Genomic DNA, 20,260 nt, shown 5'->3' on the forward strand with positions numbered 1-20,260 from the left:
ATCTTTCCTCACTCATTCTCTCCATGTGACCAAACCATTTCAAATCACCCATTACTATGACCCGGTCTTGTGCATCAAAACCACTAACACACTCATTCAGCTGCTCCCAAAACACTTGCCTCTCATGATATTGCATGACAAAAGAATGGCCCTACCCACCCACATATACATGTATATACATACACATCCACACACACACATGTACATACTTATACATCTCAACATATACATAAATATACACACACAGACATATACATATATACACATGTACATACGTCCACACATGCAAATATACATACCTACACAGCCTTCCATGGTTTACCCCAGACGCTTCACATGCCCTGGTTCAATCCATTGACAGCACGTCGACCCCGGTATACCACATCGTTCCAATTCACTCTATTCCTTGCATGCCTTTCACCCTCCTGCATGTTCAGGCCCCGATCACACAAAATCTTTTTCACTCCATCTTTCCACCTCCAATTTGGTCTCCCACTTCTCCTCGTTCCCTCCACCTCCGACACATATATCCTCTTGGTCAATCTTTCTCTCACTCAGTCTCTAGCTGTCATGTGTAATGCACCAAAACCACAGCTCCCTTTCCACATCCAGGCCCCACACAACTTTCCATGGTTTACCCCAGACGCTTCACATGCCCTGGTTCAATCCATTGACAGCACGTCGACCCCGGTATACCACATCGTTCCAATTCACTCTATTCCTTGCATGCCTTTCACCCTCCTGCATGTTCAGGCCCCGATCACACAAAATCTTTTTCACTCCATCTTTCCACCTCCAATTTGGTCTCCCACTTCTCCTCGTTCCCTCCACCTCCGACACATATATCCTCTTGGTCAATCTTTCTCTCACTCAGTCTCTAGCTGTCATGTGTAATGCACCAAAACCACAGCTCCCTTTCCACATCCAGGCCCCACACAACTTTCCATGGTTTACCCCAGACGCTTCACATGCCCTGGTTCAATCCATTGACAGCACGTCGACCCCGGTATACCACATCGTTCCAATTCACTCTATTCCTTGCATGCCTTTCACCCTCCTGCATGTTCAGGCCCCGATCACACAAAATCTTTTTCACTCCATCTTTCCACCTCCAATTTGGTCTCCCACTTCTCCTCGTTCCCTCCACCTCCGACACATATATCCTCTTGGTCAATCTTTCCTCACTCATTCTCTCCATGTGACCAAACCATTTCAAAACACCCTCTTCTGCTCTCTCAACCACACTATTTTTATTTCACTACATCTCTCTTACCCTTTCATTACTTACTTGATCAAACCACCTCACACCACATATTGTCCTCAAACATCTCATTTCCAGCACATCCATCCTCCTGCGCACATCTCTATCCATAGCCCACGCCTCGCAGCCATACAACATTGTTGGAACCACTATTCCTTCAAACATACCCATTTTTGCTTTCCGAGATAATGTTCTCGACTTCCACACATTTTTCAAGGCTCCCAAAATTTTCGCCCCCTCCCCCACCCTATGATCCACTTCCGCTTCCATGGTTCCATCCACTGCAAAATCCACTCCCAGATATCTAAAACACTTCACTTCCTCCAGTTTTCTCCATTCAAACTTACCTCCCAATTGACTTGTCTCTCAACCCTACCGCACCTAATAACCTTGCTCTTATTCACATTTACTCTTAACTTTCTTCTTCCACACACTTTACCAAACTCAGTCACCAGCTTCTGCAGTTTCTCACCCAAATCAGCCACCAGCGCTGTATCATCAGCGAACAACAACTGACTCACTTCCCAAGCTCTCTCATCCCCAACAGACTTCATACTTGCCCCTCTTTCCAAAACTCTTGCATTCACCTCCCTAACAACCACATCCATAAACAAATTAAACAACCATGGAGACATCACACACCCCTGCCGCAAACCTACATTCACTGAGAACCAATCACTTTGCTCTCTTCCTACATATACACATGCCTTACATCCTCGATAAAAACTTTTCACTGCTTCTAACAACTTGCCTCCCACATCATATATTCTTAATACCTTCCACAAAGCATCTCTATCAACTCTATCATATGCCATCTCCAAATCCATAAATGCTACATACAAATCCATTTGCTTTTCTAAGTATTTCTCACATTCTTCGAACCAAACACCTGATCCACACATCATTTATTTTGCTTTGTTGCTGTCTCCCGCGTTTGCGAGGTAGCGCAAGGAAACAGACGAAAGAAATGGCCCAACCCCCCCCCCCATACACATGTACATACGTCCACACATGCAAATATACATACCTACACAGCCTTCCATGGTTTACCCCAGACGCTTCACATGCCCTGGTTCAATCCATTGACAGCACGTCGACCCCGGTATACCACATCGTTCCAATTCACTCTATTCCTTGCATGCCTTTCACCCTCCTGCATGTTCAGGCCCCGATCACACAAAATCTTTTTCACTCCATCTTTCCACCTCCAATTTGGTCTCCCTCTTCTCCTCGTTCCCTCCACCTCCGACACATATATCCTCTTGGTCAATCTTTCCTCACTCATTCTCTCCATGTGACCAAACCATTTCAAAACACCCTCTTCTGCTCTCTCAACCACACTATTTTTATTTCACTACATCTCTCTTACCCTTTCATTACTTACTTGATCAAACCACCTCACACCACTTATTGTCCTCAAACATCTCATTTCCAGCACATCCATCCTCCTGCGCACATCTCTATCCATAGCCCACGCCTCGCAGCCATACAACATTGTTGGAACCACTATTCCTTCAAACATACCCATTTTTGCTTTCCGAGATAATGTTCTCGACTTCCACACATTTTTCAAGGCTCCCAAAATTTTCGCCCCCTCCCCCACCCTATGATCCACTTCCGCTTCCATGGTTCCATCCACTGCAAAATCCACTCCCAGATATCTAAAACACTTCACTTCCTCCAGTTTTCTCCATTCAAACTTACCTCCCAATTGACTTGTCTCTCAACCCTACCGCACCTAATAACCTTGCTCTTATTCACATTTACTCTTAACTTTCTTCTTCCACACACTTTACCAAACTCAGTCACCAGCTTCTGTAGTTTCTCACATGAATCAGCCACCAGCGCTGTATCATCAGCGAACAACAACTGACTCACTTCCCAAGCTCTCTCATCCCCAACAGACTTCATACTTGCCCCTCTTTCCAGGACCTTGCATTTACCTCCCTAACAACCACATCCATAAACAAATTAAACAACCAAGGAGACATCATGCACCCCTGCCACAAACCAACATTCACTGAGAACCAATCACTTTGCTCTCTTCCTACATATACACATGCCTTACATCCTCGATAAAAACTTTTCACTGCTTCTAACAACTTGCCTCCCACATCATATATTCTTAATACCTTCCACAAAGCATCTCTATCAACTCTATCATATGCCATCTCCAAATCCATAAATGCTACATACAAATCCATTTGCTTTTCTAAGTATTTCTCACATTCTTCGAACCAAACACCTGATCCACACATCATTTATTTTGCTTTGTTGCTGTCTCCCGCGTTTGCGAGGTAGCGCAAGGAAACAGACGAAAGAAATGGCCCAACCCCCCCCCCCATACACATGTACATACGTCCACACATGCAAATATACATACCTACACAGCCTTCCATGGTTTACCCCAGACGCTTCACATGCCCTGGTTCAATCCATTGACAGCACGTCGACCCCGGTATACCACATCGTTCCAATTCACTCTATTCCTTGCATGCCTTTCACCCTCCTGCATGTTCAGGCCCCGATCACACAAAATCTTTTTCACTCCATCTTTCCACCTCCAATTTGGTCTCCCACTTCTCCTCGTTCCCTCCACCTCCGACACATATATCCTCTTGGTCAATCTTTCTCTCACTCAGTCTCTAGCTGTCATGTGTAATGCACCAAAACCACAGCTCCCTTTCCACATCCAGGCCCCACACAACTTTCCATGGTTTACCCCAGACGCTTCACATGCCCTGGTTCAATCCATTGACAGCACGTCGACCCCGGTATACCACATCGTTCCAATTCACTCTATTCCTTGCATGCCTTTCACCCTCCTGCATGTTCAGGCCCCGATCACACAAAATCTTTTTCACTCCATCTTTCCACCTCCAATTTGGTCTCCCACTTCTCCTCGTTCCCTCCACCTCTGACACATATATCCTCTTGGTCAATCTTTCTCTCACTCAGTCTCTAGCTGTCATGTGTAATGCACCAAAACCACAGCTCCCTTTCCACATCCAGGCCCCACACAATTTTCCATGGTTTACCCCAGACGCTTCACATGCCCTGGTTCAATCCATTGACAGCACGTCGACCCCGATATACCGCATCGTTCCAATTCACTCTATTCTTTGCATGCCTTTCACCCTCCTGCATGTTCAGGCCCCGATTGCACAATATCTTTTTCACTCCATCCTTCCACCTCCGATTTGGTCTCCCACTTCTCCTCGTTCCCTCCACCTCTGACACATATATCCTCTTGGTCAATCTTTCCTCACTCATTCTCTCCATGTGACCAAACCATTTCAAAACACCCTCTTCTGCTCTCTCAACCACACTATTTTTATTTCACTACATCTCTCTTACCCTTTCATTACTTACTTGATCAAACCACCTCACACCACATATTGTCCTCAAACATCTCATTTCCAGCACATCCACCCTCCTCCGCACAACTCTATCTATAGCCCACGCCTAGCAACCATATAGCATTCTTGGTACCACTATTCCTTCAAACATACCCATTTTTGCTTTCCGAGATAATGTTCTCGACTTCCACACATTTTTCAAGGCTCCCAAAATTTTCGCCCCCTCCCCCACCCTATGATCCACTTCCGCTTCCATGGTTCCATCCACTGCAAAATCCACTCCCAGATATCTAAAACACTTCACTTCCTCCAGTTTTTCTCCATTCAAACTTACCTCCCAATTGACTTGACCCTCACCCCTACTGTACCTAATAACCTTGCTCTTATTCACATTTACTCTTAACTTTCTTCTTCCACACACTTTACCAAACTCAGTCACCAGCTTCTGCAGTTTCTCACCCAAATCAGCCACCAGCGCTGTATCATCAGCGAACAACAACTGACTCACTTCCCAAGCTCTCTCATCCCCAACAGACTTCATACTTGCCCCTCTTTCCAAAACTCTTGCATTCACCTCCCTAACAACCCCATCCATAAACAAATTAAACAACCATGGAGACATCACACACCCCTGCCGCAAACCTACATTCACTGAGAACCAATCACTTTGCTCTCTTCCTACATATACACATGCCTTACATCCTCGATAAAAACTTTTCACTGCTTCTAACAACTTGCCTCCCACATCATATATTCTTAATACCTTCCACAAAGCATCTCTATCAACTCTATCATATGCCATCTCCAAATCCATAAATGCTACATACAAATCCATTTGCTTTTCTAAGTATTTCTCACATACATTCTTCAAAGCAAACACCTGATCCACACATCATTTATTTTGCTTTGTTGCTGTCTCCCGCGTTTGCGAGGTAGCGCAAGGAAACAGACGAAAGAAATGGCCCAACCCCCCCCCCCATACACATGTACATACGTCCACACATGCAAATATACATACCTACACAGCCTTCCATGGTTTACCCCAGACGCTTCACATGCCCTGGTTCAATCCATTGACAGCACGTCGACCCCGGTATACCACATCGTTCCAATTCACTCTATTCCTTGCATGCCTTTCACCCTCCTGCATGTTCAGGCCCCGATCACACAAAATCTTTTTCACTCCATCTTTCCACCTCCAATTTGGTCTCCCACTTCTCCTCGTTCCCTCCACCTCCGACACATATATCCTCTTGGTCAATCTTTCCTCACTCATTCTCTCCATGTGACCAAACCATTTCAAAACACCCTCTTCTGCTCTCTCAACCACACTATTTTTATTTCACTACATCTCTCTTACCCTTTCATTACTTACTTGATCAAACCACCTCACACCACATATTGTCCTCGAAAAATAAAAAAAAAACAAAAAAAAAAAACAAAAAAAAAAAAAAAATATGCCACCTGACATGGATATACAAAAAAAACAACAACAAAAAAAAAAAAAAATATATATATATATATAATATATATATATATAATATATATATATATATATAATATATATATATATAATATATATATATATATATAATATATATATATATATATATATAATATATATATATTTTTTTTTCATACTTTGTCGCTGTCTCCCGCGTTTGCGAGGTAGCGCAAGGAAACAGACGAAAGAAATGGCCCAACCCCCCCCCCCATACACATGTACATACGTCCACACATGCAAATATACATACCTACACAGCCTTCCATGGTTTACCCCAGACGCTTCACATGCCCTGGTTCAATCCATTGACAGCACGTCGACCCCGGTATACCACATCGTTCCAATTCACTCTATTCCTTGCCCTCCTTTCACCCTCCTGCATGTTCAGGCCCCGATCACACAAAATCTTTTTCACTCCATCTTTCCACCTCCAATTTGGTCTCCCTCTTCTCCTCGTTCCCTCCACCTCCGACACATATATCCTCTTGGTCAATCTTTCTCTCACTCAGTCTCTAGCTGTCATGTGTAATGCACCAAAACCACAGCTCCCTTTCCACATCCAGGCCCCACACAACTTTCCATGGTTTACCCCAGACGCTTCACATGCCCTGGTTCAATCCATTGACAGCACGTCGACCCCGGTATACCACATCGTTCCAATTCACTCTATTCCTTGCATGCCTTTCACCCTCCTGCATGTTCAGGCCCCGATCACACAAAATCTTTTTCACTCCATCTTTCCACCTCCAATTTGGTCTCCCACTTCTCCTCGTTCCCTCCACCTCCGACACATATATCCTCTTGGTCAATCTTTCCTCACTCCATTCCCTCCATGTGACCAAACCATTTCAAAACACCCTCTTCTGCTCTCTCAACCACACTATTTTTATTTCACTACATCTCTCTTACCCTTTCATTACTTACTTGATCAAACCACCTCACACCACTTATTGTCCTCAAACATCTCATTTCCAGCACATCCATCCTCCTGCGCACATCTCTATCCATAGCCCACGCCTCGCAGCCATACAACATTGTTGGAACCACTATTCCTTCAAACATACCCATTTTTGCTTTCCGAGATAATGTTCTCGACTTCCACACATTTTTCAAGGCTCCCAAAATTTTCGCCCCCTCCCCCACCCTATGATCCACTTCCGCTTCCATGGTTCCATCCACTGCAAAATCCACTCCCAGATATCTAAAACACTTCACTTCCTCCAGTTTTCTCCATTCAAACTTACCTCCCAATTGACTTGACCCTCACCCCTACTGTACCTAATAACCTTGCTCTTATTCACATTTACTCTTAACTTTCTTCTTCCACACACTTTACCAAACTCAGTCACCAGCTTCTGTAGTTTCTCACATGAATCAGCCACCAGCGCTGTATCATCAGCGAACAACAACTGACTCACTTCCCAAGCTCTCTCATCCCCAACAGACTTCATACTTGCCCCTCTTTCCAGGACCTTGCATTTACCTCCCTAACAACCCCATCCATAAACAAATTAAACAACCATGGAGACATCACACACCCCTGCCGCAAACCTACATTCACTGAGAACCAATCACTTTGCTCTCTTCCTACATATACACATGCCTTACATCCTCGATAAAAACTTTTCACTGCTTCTAACAACTTGCCTCCCACATCATATATTCTTAATACCTTCCACAAAGCATCTCTATCAACTCTATCATATGCCTTCAGATCCATAAATGCTGCATACAAATCCATTTGCTTTTCTAAGTATTTCTCACATTCTTCGAACCAAACACCTGATCCACACATCCTCTACCACTTCTGAAACCACACTGCTCTTCCCCAAGCTGATGCTCTGTACATGCCTTCACCCTCCTGCATGTTCAGGCCCCGATCACACAAAATCTTTTTCACTCCATCTTTCCACCTCCAATTTGGTCTCCCTCTTCTCCTCGTTCCCTCCACCTCCGACACATATATCCTCTTGGTCAATCTTTCCTCACTCATTCTCTACATGTGCCCAAACCATTTCAAAACACCCTCTTCTGCTCTCTCAACCACGCTCTTTTTATTTCCACACATCTCTCTTACCCTTACGTTACTTACTCGATCAAACCACCTCACACCACACATTGTCCTCAAACATCTCATTTCCAGCACATCCATCCTCCTGCGCACATCTCTATCCATAGCCCACGCCTCGCAACCATACAACATTGTTGGAACCACTATTCCTTCAAACATAGCCATTTTTGCTTTCCGAGATAATGTTCTCGACTTCCACACATTTTTCAAGGCTCCCAAAATTTTCGCCCCCTCCCCCACCCTATGATCCACTTCCGCTTCCATGGTTCCATCCGCTGACAGATCCACTCCCAGATATCTAAAACACTTCACTTCCTCCAGTTTTTCTCCATTCAAACTCACCTCCCAATTGACTTGACCCTCACCCCTACTGTACCTAATAACCTTGCTCTTATTCACATTTACTCTTAACTTTCTTCTTCCACACACTTTACCAAACTCAGTCACCAGCTTCTGCAGTTTCTCACATGAATCAGCCACCAGCGCTGTATCATCAGCGAACAACAACTGACTCACTTCCCAAGCTCTCTCATCCCCAACAGACTTCATACTTGCCCCTCTTTCCAGGACTCTTGCATTTACCTCCCTAACAACCCCATCCATAAACAAATTAAACAACCATGGAGACATCACACACCCCTGCCGCAAACCTACATTCACTGAGAACCAATCACTTTCCTCTCTTCCTACACGTACACATGCCTTACATCCTCAATAAAAACTTTTCACTGCTTCTAACAACTTGCCTCCCACATCATATATTCTTAATACCTTCCACAGAGCATCTCTATCAACTCTATCATATGCCTTCTCCAGATCCATAAATGCTACATACAAATCCATTTGCTTTTCTAAGTATTTCTCACATACATTCTTCAAAGCAAACACCTGATCCACACATCATTTATTTTGCTTTGTTGCTGTCTCCCGCGTTAGCGAGGTAGCACAAGGAAACAGACGAAAGAATGGCCCAAGCCACCCACATACACATGTATATACATACACGTCCACACATGCAAATATACATACCTATACATCTCAATGTACACATATGTATACATACACATACATATAAATATATATGCACATGTACATAATTCATACTTTCTACCTTTATCTATTCCCATCGCCACCCCGCCACACATGGAATAACAACCCCCTCCCCCCTCATGTGTGCAAGGTAGCGCTAGGAAAAGACAACAAAGGCCCCATTCGTTCACACTCAGTCTCTAGCTGTCATGTAATAATGCCCGAAACGACAGCTCCCTTTCCACATCCAGGCCCCACACAACTTTCCATGGTTTACCCCAGACGCTTCACATGCCCTGGTTCAATCCATTGACAGCACGTCGACCCCGGTATACCACATCGTTCCAATTCACTCTATTCCTTGCATGCCTTTCACCCTCCTGCATGTTCAGGCCCCGATCACTCAAAATCTTTTTCACTCCATCCCTCCACCTCCAATTTGGTCTCCCACTTCTCCTCATTCCCTCCACCTCTGACACATATATCCTCTTGGTCAATCTTTCCTCACTCATTCTCTCCATGTGACCAAACCATTTCAAAACACCCTCTTCTGCTCTCTCAACCACACTATTTTTATTTCACTACATCTCTCTTACCCTTACATTACTTACTCAGTCAAACCACCTCACACCACATATTGTCCTCAAACATCTCATTTCCAGCACATCCACCCTCCTGCGAACAACTCTATCCATAGCCCACGCCTCGCAGCCATACAACATTGTTGGAACCACTATTCGTTCAAACATACCCATTTTTGCTCTCTGAGATAATGTTCTCGACTTCCAAACATTCTTCAAGGGTTTACTTTACTTCCTCCAGTTTTTCTTCATTCAAACTTACCTCCTAATTGACTTGACCCTCAACCCTACTGTACCTAATAACCTTGCTCTTATTCACATTTACTCTTAACTTTCTTCTTTCACACACTTTACCATACTCAGTCACCAGCTTCTGCAGTTTCTCACCCAAATCAGCCACCAGCGCTGTATCATCAGCGAACAACAACTGACTCATTTCCCAAGCTCTCTCATCCAGAACAGACTGCATACTTGCCCCTCTTTCCAAAACTCTTGCATTCACCTCCCTAACAACCACATCCATAAACAAATTAAACAACCATGGCGACATCACACACCCCTGCCGCAAACCTACATTCACTGAGAACCAATCACTTTCCTCTCTTCCTACTCGTACACAAGCCTTACATCCTCGATAAAAACTTTTCACTGCTTCTAACAACTTGCCTACCACACCATATATTCATAATACCTTCCACAGAGCATCTCTATAAACTCTATCATATGCCATCTCCAAATCCATAAATGCTACATACAAATCCATTTGCTTTTCTAAGTATTTCTCACATTCTTCGAACCAAACACCTGATCCACACATCCTCTACCACTTCTGAAACCACACTGCTCTTCCCCAAGCTGATGCTCTGTACATGCCTTCACCCTCTCAATCAATACCCTACCATATAATTTACCAGGAATACTCAACAAACTTATACCTCTGTAATTTGAGCACTCACTCTTATCCCCTTTGCCTTTGTACAATGGCACTATGCAAGCATTCCGCCAATCCTCAGGCACCTCACCATGAATCATACATACATCAAATAACCTTACCAACCAGTCAACAATACAGTCACCCCCTTTTTTAATAAATTCCACTGTAACACCACCCAAACCTGCTGCCTTGCCGGCTTTCATCTTCCGCAACGCTTTTACTACCTCTTCTCTGTTTACCAAATCATTCTCCCTAACCCTCTCACTTTGCACACAACCTCGACCAAAACACCCTATATCTGCCACTCTATCATCAAACACATTCAACAAACCTTCAAAATACTCACTCCATCTTCTTCTCACATCACCACTACTTGTTATCACCTCCCCATTTGCCCCCTTCACTGAAGTTCCCATTTGCTCCCTTGTCTTACGCACTTTATTTACCTCCTTCCAAAACATCTTTTTATTCTCCCTAAAATTTAATGATACTCTCTCACCCCAACTCTCATTTGCCCTCTTTTTAACCTCTTGCACCTTTCTCTTGACCTCCTGCCTCTTTCTTTTATACATCTCCCACTCATTTGCATTTTTTCCCTACAAAAATCATCCAAATGCCTCTCTCTTCTCTTTCACTAATAATCTTACTTCGTCATCCCACCACTCACTACCCTTTCTAATCAACCCACCTCCCACGCTTCTCATGCCACAAGCATCTTTTGCGCAAGCCATCACTGCTTCCCTTAATACATCCCATTCCTCCCCCACTCCCCTTACCTCCTTTGTTCTCATCTTTTTCCATTCTGTACTCACTCTCTCCTGGTACTTCCTCACACAAGTCTCCTTCCCAAGCTCACTTACTCTCACCACTCTCTTCACCCCAACATTCTCTCTTCTTTTCTGAAAACCCCTACAAATCTTCACCTTTGCCTCCACAAGATAATGATCAGACATCCCTCCAGTTGCAACTCTCAGCACATTAACATCTAAAAGTCTCTCTTTCACGCGCCTATCAATTCTCTCTTTCACGCGCCTATCAATTAACACATAATCCAATAACGCTATCTGGCCATCTCTCCTACTTACATACGTACACTTATGTATATCTCGCTTTTTAAACCAGGTATTCCCAATCACCAGTCCTTTTTCAGCACATAAATCTACAAGCTCCTCACCATTTCCATTTACAACACTGAACACCCCATGTATACCAATTATTCCCTCAACTGCCACATTACTCACCTTTGCATTCAAATCACCCATTACTATGACCCGGTCTTGTGCATCAAAACCACTAACACACTCATTCAGCTGCTCCCAAAACACTTGCCTCTCATGATATTGCATGACAAAAGAATGGCCCTACCCACCCACATATACATGTATATACATACACATCCACACACACACATGTACATACTTATACATCTCAACATATACATAAATATACACACACAGACATATACATATATACACATGTACATCATTCATACTGTCTGCCCTTATTCATTCCTGTTGCCAACTCGCCACACATGAAATGAAAACCCCCTCCCCATGCATGTGCGCGAGGTAGCACTAAGAAAAGACAAAATAGGCCACATTCGTTCGCATTCATTCTCTAGCTGTCATGTGTAATGCACCAAAACCACAGCTCCCTTTCCATATCTAGGCCCCACAAAACTTCCCATAGTTTACCCCAGATGCTTCACATGCCCTGGTTCAATCCATTGACAGCACGTCGACCCCGGTATACCACATCATTCCAATTCACTCTATTCCTTGCATGCCTTTCACCCTCCTGCATGTTCAGGCCCCGATCACTCAAAATTTTTTTCACTCCATCTTTCCACCTCCAATTTGGTCTCCCACTTCTCCTCGTTCCCTCCACCTCTGACACATATATCCGTTTTGTCAATCTTTCCTCACTCATTCCCTCCATGTGACCAAACCATTTAAAAAAACCATCTTCTGCTCTCTCAACCACACTCTTTCTATTACCACACATCTCTCTTACCCTTTCATTACTTACTTGATCAAACCACCTCACACCACTTATTGTCCTCAAACATCTTATTTCCAGCACATCCACCCTCCTCCGCACAACTCTATCTATAGCCCACGCCTAACAACCATATATCATTATTGGAACCACTATTCCTTCAAACATACCCATTTTTGCTTTCCAAGAAAACGTTCTTGACTCCCGCACATTCTTCAACGCTCCCAAAACTTTCACCCCTTCCCCTATCCTATGATTCACTTCCGCTTCCATGGTTCCATCCACTGCAAAATCCACTCCCAGATATCTAAAACACTTCACTTCCTCCAGTTTTCTCCATTCAAACTTACCTCCCAATTGACTTGTCTCTCAACCCTACCTGCACCTAATAACCTTGCTCTTATTCACATTTACTCTCGGCTTTCTTCTTTCACAACTTTACCAAACTCAGTCACCAGCTTCTGCAGTTTCTCACCCAAATCAGCCACCAGCACTGTATCACCAGCGAACAACAACTGACTCACTTCCCAAGCTCTCTCATCCACAACAGACTGCATACAAACCCCTCTTTCGAAAACTCTTACATTCACCTCCCTTACAACCCCATCCATAAACAAATTAAACAACCAAGGAGACATCATGCACCCCTGCCACAAACCAACATTCACTGAGAACCAATCACTTTGCTCTCTTCCTACATATACACATGCCTTACATCCTCGATAAAAATTCTTCATTGCTTCTAACAACTTGCCTCCCACACCATATATTCTTAATACCTTCCACAAAGCATCTCTATCAACTCTATCATATGCCTTCAGATCCATAAATGCTGCATACAAATCCATTTGCTTTTCTAAGTATTTCTCACAAACATTCTTCAAACCAAACACCTGATCCACACATCCTCTACCACTTCTGAAACCACACTGCTCTTCCCAAATCTGATGCTCTATACATGCCTTCACCCTCTCAATCAATACCCTACCATAAAATTTCCAAGGAATACTCAACAAACTTATACCTCTGTAATATGAGTACTCACTTTTATCCCCTTTGCCTTTGTACAATGGCACTATGCAAGCATTCTGCCAATCCTCAGGCACCTCACCATGAGTCATACATACATCAAATAACCTTACCAACCAGTCAACAACACAGTCACCCCCTTTTTTAATAAATTCCAATGCAATGCCATCCAAACCCGCTGCCTTGCCGGTTTTCATATTCCACAAAGCTTTTACTACCTCTTCTCTGTTTACCAAATCATTCTCCCTAACCCTCTCACTTTGCACACAACCTCGACCAAAACACCCTATATCTGCCACTCTATCATCAAACACATTCAACAAACCTTCAAAATAATCATTCCATCTTCTTCTCATCACCACTACTTGTTATCACCTCCCCATGTGCCCCCTTCACTGATGTTCCCATTTGTTCCCTTGTCTTACGGACTTTATTTATCTCCTTCCAAAACATCTTTTCATTCTCCCTAAGATTTAATGATACTCTCTCACCCCAACTCTCATTTGCCCTCTTTTTCACCTCTTGCACCTTTCTCTTGACCTCCTGCCTCTTCCTTTTACACATCTCCCAGTCATTTGCATTATTTCCCTGCAAAAATTGTCCAAATGACTCTCTCTTCTCTTTCACTAATAATCTTATTTCTTCATCCCACTACTCACTACCCTTGCTAATCTGCCCACCTCCCATGCTTCTCATGCAACAAGCATCTTTTGCGCAAGCCATCACTGCTTCCCTAAATACATCCCATTCCTCCCCCACTCCCCTTACCTCCTCTGTTCTCACTTTTTTCCATTCTGTATTAAGTATCTCCTAGTACTTCCTCACACAAGTCTTGTCCAAATGACTCTCTCTTCTCTTTCACTAATAATCTTATTTCTTCATCCCACTGCTCACTACCCTTTCTAATCTGCCCACCTCCCATGCTTCTCATGCAACAAGTATCTTTTGCGCAAGCCATCACTGCTTCCCTAAATACATTCCATTCCTCCCCCACTCCCCTTACCTCCTTTGTTCTCACCTTTTTCCATTCTGTATTAAGGATCTCCTGGTACTTCCTCACACAAGTCTCCTTCCCAATCTCACTGACTCTCACCACTCTCTTCACCTTAACCTTCTCTCTTCTTTTGTGAAAACCTCTAGAAATCTTCACTTTCGCCTCCACAAGATAATGATCATACATCCCTCCAGTTGCCTAGCACTCCTCCCCTCCTTCCACAGCCAGCTATGACACAGTATCGCTTAAGTAACATCTCTGACCTTCGTTTTTCATCCAATTTTACCCTAACATTCTCTCTTCTTTTGTGAAAACCTCTAGAAATCTTCACTTTCGCCTCCACAAGATAATGATCAGACATCCCTCCAGTTGCCTTGCACTCCTCCCCTCCTTCCACAGCCAGCTATGACACAGTATCGCTTAAGTAACATCTCTGACCTTCGTTTTTCATTCAATTTTACCCAGGTAAAACTGGATGAAAAACGAAGGTCAGAGATGTTACTTAAGCGATAAAATTGTATGTATTGGTCTCTTCCTCGATACTCTGTTTTTCCTAAAATATGCCACCTGACATGGATATACAAAAAAAACAACACTTGCCTTTAATGGATTAAAGGGAGCCATCATGCAGTTCATACATAAAAAAAGAAAAAATGTTACAAATAACACTTGGTAATATTTGTTTTTTAATTAACAAACACTTACCCTGTACACGAATGGTGACATTTCTCTCTATTATTCTATCTCTATTAATTTTGTTAATTCGGCAGTGATAACGCCCTGAGTCATCCAGGCCAACATGAATGATCGTCAAGTGACTCCGGATAGTTTGGTTCTTTCTCTCTGTCTCCACATGCCAATGTTCACCATCTGGCCTGAAGAAAGAAATCATCAATGAAACCTAATGACTTGAGCCTGAATGTTTTGGCACTTAAAATCTTCAAAAAAGGCAGACAAGCAGGCAAGATATACTGCCAAAATAGGCAAAAATAAGCATCTAGAATAAAAAAAAAATGCAATATTTAGTTTACTTCAATAAATAATTATACAAATAGTATGCATAACTTTAATATAAAACTAGTACAATAAATGAGTTAACCAATCAATATGTTGCACAGTTAGCTTATCTATATCAATTTTCTTAACTTTGTTCCTTCTTAGAAACAAAATGTGGGCAAAAAGATTTTGCATATACAGGTTCCACCACAACATAATTTTGTTACCACTTCATCAAATACTTACTCCCAACTTAATATTCTTTCATGAGTTAGAAAATAAAGGAAGCAACATTATTTCTTCAGTTAGAAAATAAAGGAAGCAACATTCTTTCTTCAGTTAGAAAATAATGGAAACAAACAGCAGTTTTTTGGAACATACCGAAAAGAATATAAATTATCCATAGTTCCATTTATAATAATGGCAACATACCTTCCCACAGCATATGTTGTTTAGTCAATGCAAATTCAAATAATTCTGTAATTTCATTCCTCATTTTCTGGATACTACCAACATAACAAGTGTCCACATGCTTTTTTTATAATGCAGTCTCACTTGGTGCATTCGTCCTTGGTGTATTTCTCAAAAGATTCCGGACACTTAGTTTCCAGCTTCCACACAGGAATGTCAACATCAACAAATGACCTGAATCGTCCAACAAGAAATACAACTGCCATCTGGAAGCTGTAGTATATGAAGAAGTCATGTAATCAGTTGAATAGTTTTGCTAGCAATGGCAGCCGTGCTTAAAAGTCTATAATGTTGAGAACGAAAGTACTTCTCATAATTCAATTATTTTTTAATATTTTGTAAAATAATATGTGTGGCGAGGTGGCGGTGGGAATGAATAAAGGCAGACAGTGTAAATTGTGTGCATGGGTATATATGTATGTGTCTGTGTGTGTATATATATATATGTGTACATTGAGATGTATAGGTATGTATATTTGCGTGTGTGGATGTGTATGTATATACATTGTGTATGGGGGGGGGTTGGGCCATTTCTTTCGTCTGTTTCCTTGTGCTACCTCGCAAAAGCGGGAGACAGCGACAAAGCAAAATAAAATAAATTATAAAAAATAATATTACCCATAAGTAGACAATACACTGCTATAAACTCTTTGAACTGTTCATTTTCAAAGGTGTAATCACTTCAGCATCAAAAGTGCAGTGTCCAAAAGTATTTGAAAGAGAACTGAGAGACTCAGAGGTATGGTCCGGGCTTTGGAGGATGCAGCACTGTGCTTAGACTTATTCACAGATATTTTACCTGCCATACACACAGTAACCGTCAGAACAGTTCCAAAGAGAGGGTATGGTTTTGATATTATGCATTCGCATTCATGGAAAGAGCAAGATATTTTATATTCATTTAAAAACTAGGATTTTCTCTAATAGATATATAAAAATCATTAAAAATAGGTAAAATAGGCATAATAGGACAAAATAGGCAATCTGATGTTGAAATGGGAAAAATAATAATACTGATGTCAAAAATTCATTATTCACTAATCCTGGCGAGGAATTTCATCCATGACCAGAGAAAGAAAAATTTTTTCTTAGCCTACCACTTTGTGCAATATGAAAAACGTTGGCAACAAAATTTGAAAACTTTTCTCTTCAAAGCAGCTACATGTCCCAGAAGAATGAGATTCTCTTGAATATACTCTAGGAAAACTGAGATTGGGACCTTCTAACAATCTCTCTTTCTTTTGGGAAAATACTTGCTTCTCATCTTGTCACAAACCTCCTAACTAGGTAGAGGCAGCTCAATCATTATGGGCCCAGCTTTGGCCAATTAGTGACAGTCACAGAGATGACATCATCAACCTAACTACTCCCAATGTCCAGCAGCTCTGGAATCCCAGATCATAAGTATCAAGCCAAAAGCAGTCACAACTGGTAAAGGGAAAGGTTTTCCTCCTGTGTCTGGTGCTAGTGGTACCCATATCCCTATCCCTTCATTGTAAAATTTACAAAACCTCTCACCAAAAAACCCTGACTCCTGAACTCCATCTCCCAATTTATGTCACCATCAAATTTTCTGAAGTTAATGTACTTCAGTGACTATATCTCTCCTCCAAGTCTTGCCCCACCTCTGCTTTTTTTAATATCCTCATTTTCAAATGGTGTACAAAACATAACATTCTCGGTATCCATGCCAGTATGTCTGAAGATGAGATCTAGCAAATATGGCATATAATTCCCTCATCCAAGTGTACTCACTGATATTTTGGTATAAGAAATTTTCCCTCATAAACTCTGTCTCTTGTTGCAGTTTTCATTCCCCTTATCATCTGGCTTGGAAACATTATCATTTTGATATGTTGCTTAAATTCAATTTTTCCACCTACAATAACTCCCAGATCTTTGATGTTTTGCTTCACAATTTCTTTTTCCAGGAGCACCATAATCCTTTACGGTCATTTTTTCTAACAACATGTTACTTAGGAAGAACAAGGTTGAGCCTAGCTTCCTCATTTCAAGTGCTCTAGTATAAAGCACATGCTGAGTCAACAAAATGACATTCTTAATCCATGTACAGATACTTCTTGCCAAAAGGGATTTCAAGGTGCAACACTAAATGTTCCCCTTGATACTCTTTGGAGAAGTGAGTATCTTGGAGAAGTCTTCCAGGAGTGGATGACATGAGGGATATTTCTGTATCTAATAGTTTGTCTTAGCCAAGAATGTATGGCATGAGCTTATTTCAAACCATAAAAGGGAGTCATTAAAAACCCTTGAGCCTGGACAGCAGTAATTCTCTAAACCTACGACTAAAGCCCAAGGTTATAAATAAAAAAATTAGCTAAAAGGTGCTGTGGAGCTAAACTGTATGAAGAACTAGTCGATAGCATATTGTCTAATAATTTAGAAAGCTACTACTTAGGCTACAGTGTAGAGGCAATCTGTCACCTCAGAATGAAAGATTGGTGATGGCTATCCCAAAAATCAATACCAAAAACCCATTTCCCTGAGTTCTTGAAGAACACTCTTATATGAAACACTTATGTTACTAGCCTCATTCTTGTCATGAAAAATCTAAAAATGAATTCCAAACAGGGCTTCAGTCATATCTTATAATTTTTATCTATACTGTCACTGTCTCCTGCGTTAGCGAGGTAGCACAAGGAAACAGATGAAAGAATGGCCCAACCCACCCACATACACATGTACATACATACACGCCCACACATGCACATATACATACCTATACATTTCAACGTATATATACATAAACATACCCAGACATATACACAGGTACATATTCATACTTGCTGCCTTCATCCATTCCCATCACCACCCTGCCACATATCTAAAACATCAAATTCCTAAATGAAGAACTGAAAGATACTCTAAATCAATTAGCACAACCTTGAGTAAAAAGACAAATGTTAAGTAGAGTAATTTCTTTGGCATTCTGCAAACCTCCTTCCATGGAAGTGTTTATGAAAATCCAAGAGCAAATTCCACAAGACAAGCCTCTGTGGTTGGGATCCTTGCAGAAAAGCTGAAGTGGCAGTTAGAAAACCAAGAGGTATCAACCCATAAAATGGCATAACTGAAAGAGTACTATGAGACAAAGGTTGTTTGTTCCCCTTTAGGTTCATCAGCATTCCAAAAGCTTCCAAGACTTACTTTACTAAGAAAAACTTTTCCTAAATGACTTACGGGAGGAAAAAGTTAAATCTGGTTTCAGTAAGTCCAATCCAAGCAAAGAGCATCAGTTACATCTGCCCCTTGTCTAAAACAGGAGATATGTAAACTCAACAAAAGTTTCCTTACCCCTGGGCCCAATGGTCTTCAGTCTGAACACTGCTGTGTTAGTAAAGATGGCAAGTATCAATGCAAGATGCATCTGTATAATTTTGGGAGCTCCTCTGTATATAGCATTTAGTCTCAAATTACAATGGTAATTATGATGCACTATACTTGCTTGAAAACAATAGTCTACATGATATATTTTGTTTAATGCACATTGGGAAACTCATCATTCACCTCCAGTGGGTGAGTTGCCACATGGGAACATGCAAAAATCACAATCAGCAAGAATAAAACTAAGACTAAACACATATATGTTTCTGTATACTTGTATTCACTTTAACAGTTGCTCCCCGACATCCTGTACAATACATAAAAATTTTTGGAAACCCTCATGTTATAAACATCGAGACATGCAACAAGTGAACAAAACCAACCTTCTCAATGAAATAAGTAAGTATGCAGATTTGTTCATATAAGGTTCTTCAGTAAAAAATTAGGTAAGGACATATCAAAGTATCAGAGTCGATGTGTTATATTCCTACCATGGTCACTATCACATACCAATACCAGACTCTACATGGGGATCAATTATTGCACAACTATGGTGTTAGAAAGTATGAAATTGCATGGCAGCTTGGCATGTACAAATCAACCCTGGCACTATGGATAAGGTGCCAGGTGGAGACAAGTGTGACAGACAACAAGGCTTGGAGCAGCCACCCATGATGCAAATCAATGG

General features: G+C 41.8%; 1 protein-coding gene across 2 annotated transcripts in view; it reads right to left on the minus strand.

The window, feature by feature from the left end:
- Nucleotides 1-20,260, minus strand: part of Ptp69D (Protein tyrosine phosphatase 69D) — a 669,136-nt gene that overhangs the window by 608,443 nt on the left and 40,433 nt on the right. For both annotated transcript variants that reach the window (XM_071664992.1, XM_071664991.1), the window contains exon 4: nucleotides 15,466-15,635. In XM_071664992.1, coding sequence (XP_071521093.1) covers nucleotides 15,466-15,635 — 170 coding nt within the window. The remainder of the gene's footprint in view (nucleotides 1-15,465; nucleotides 15,636-20,260) is intronic.

The sequence above is a fragment of the Panulirus ornatus genome, chromosome 9 (genome assembly GCF_036320965.1).
Source record: "Panulirus ornatus isolate Po-2019 chromosome 9, ASM3632096v1, whole genome shotgun sequence".
Lineage (NCBI taxonomy): Eukaryota > Metazoa > Arthropoda > Malacostraca > Decapoda > Palinuridae > Panulirus > Panulirus ornatus.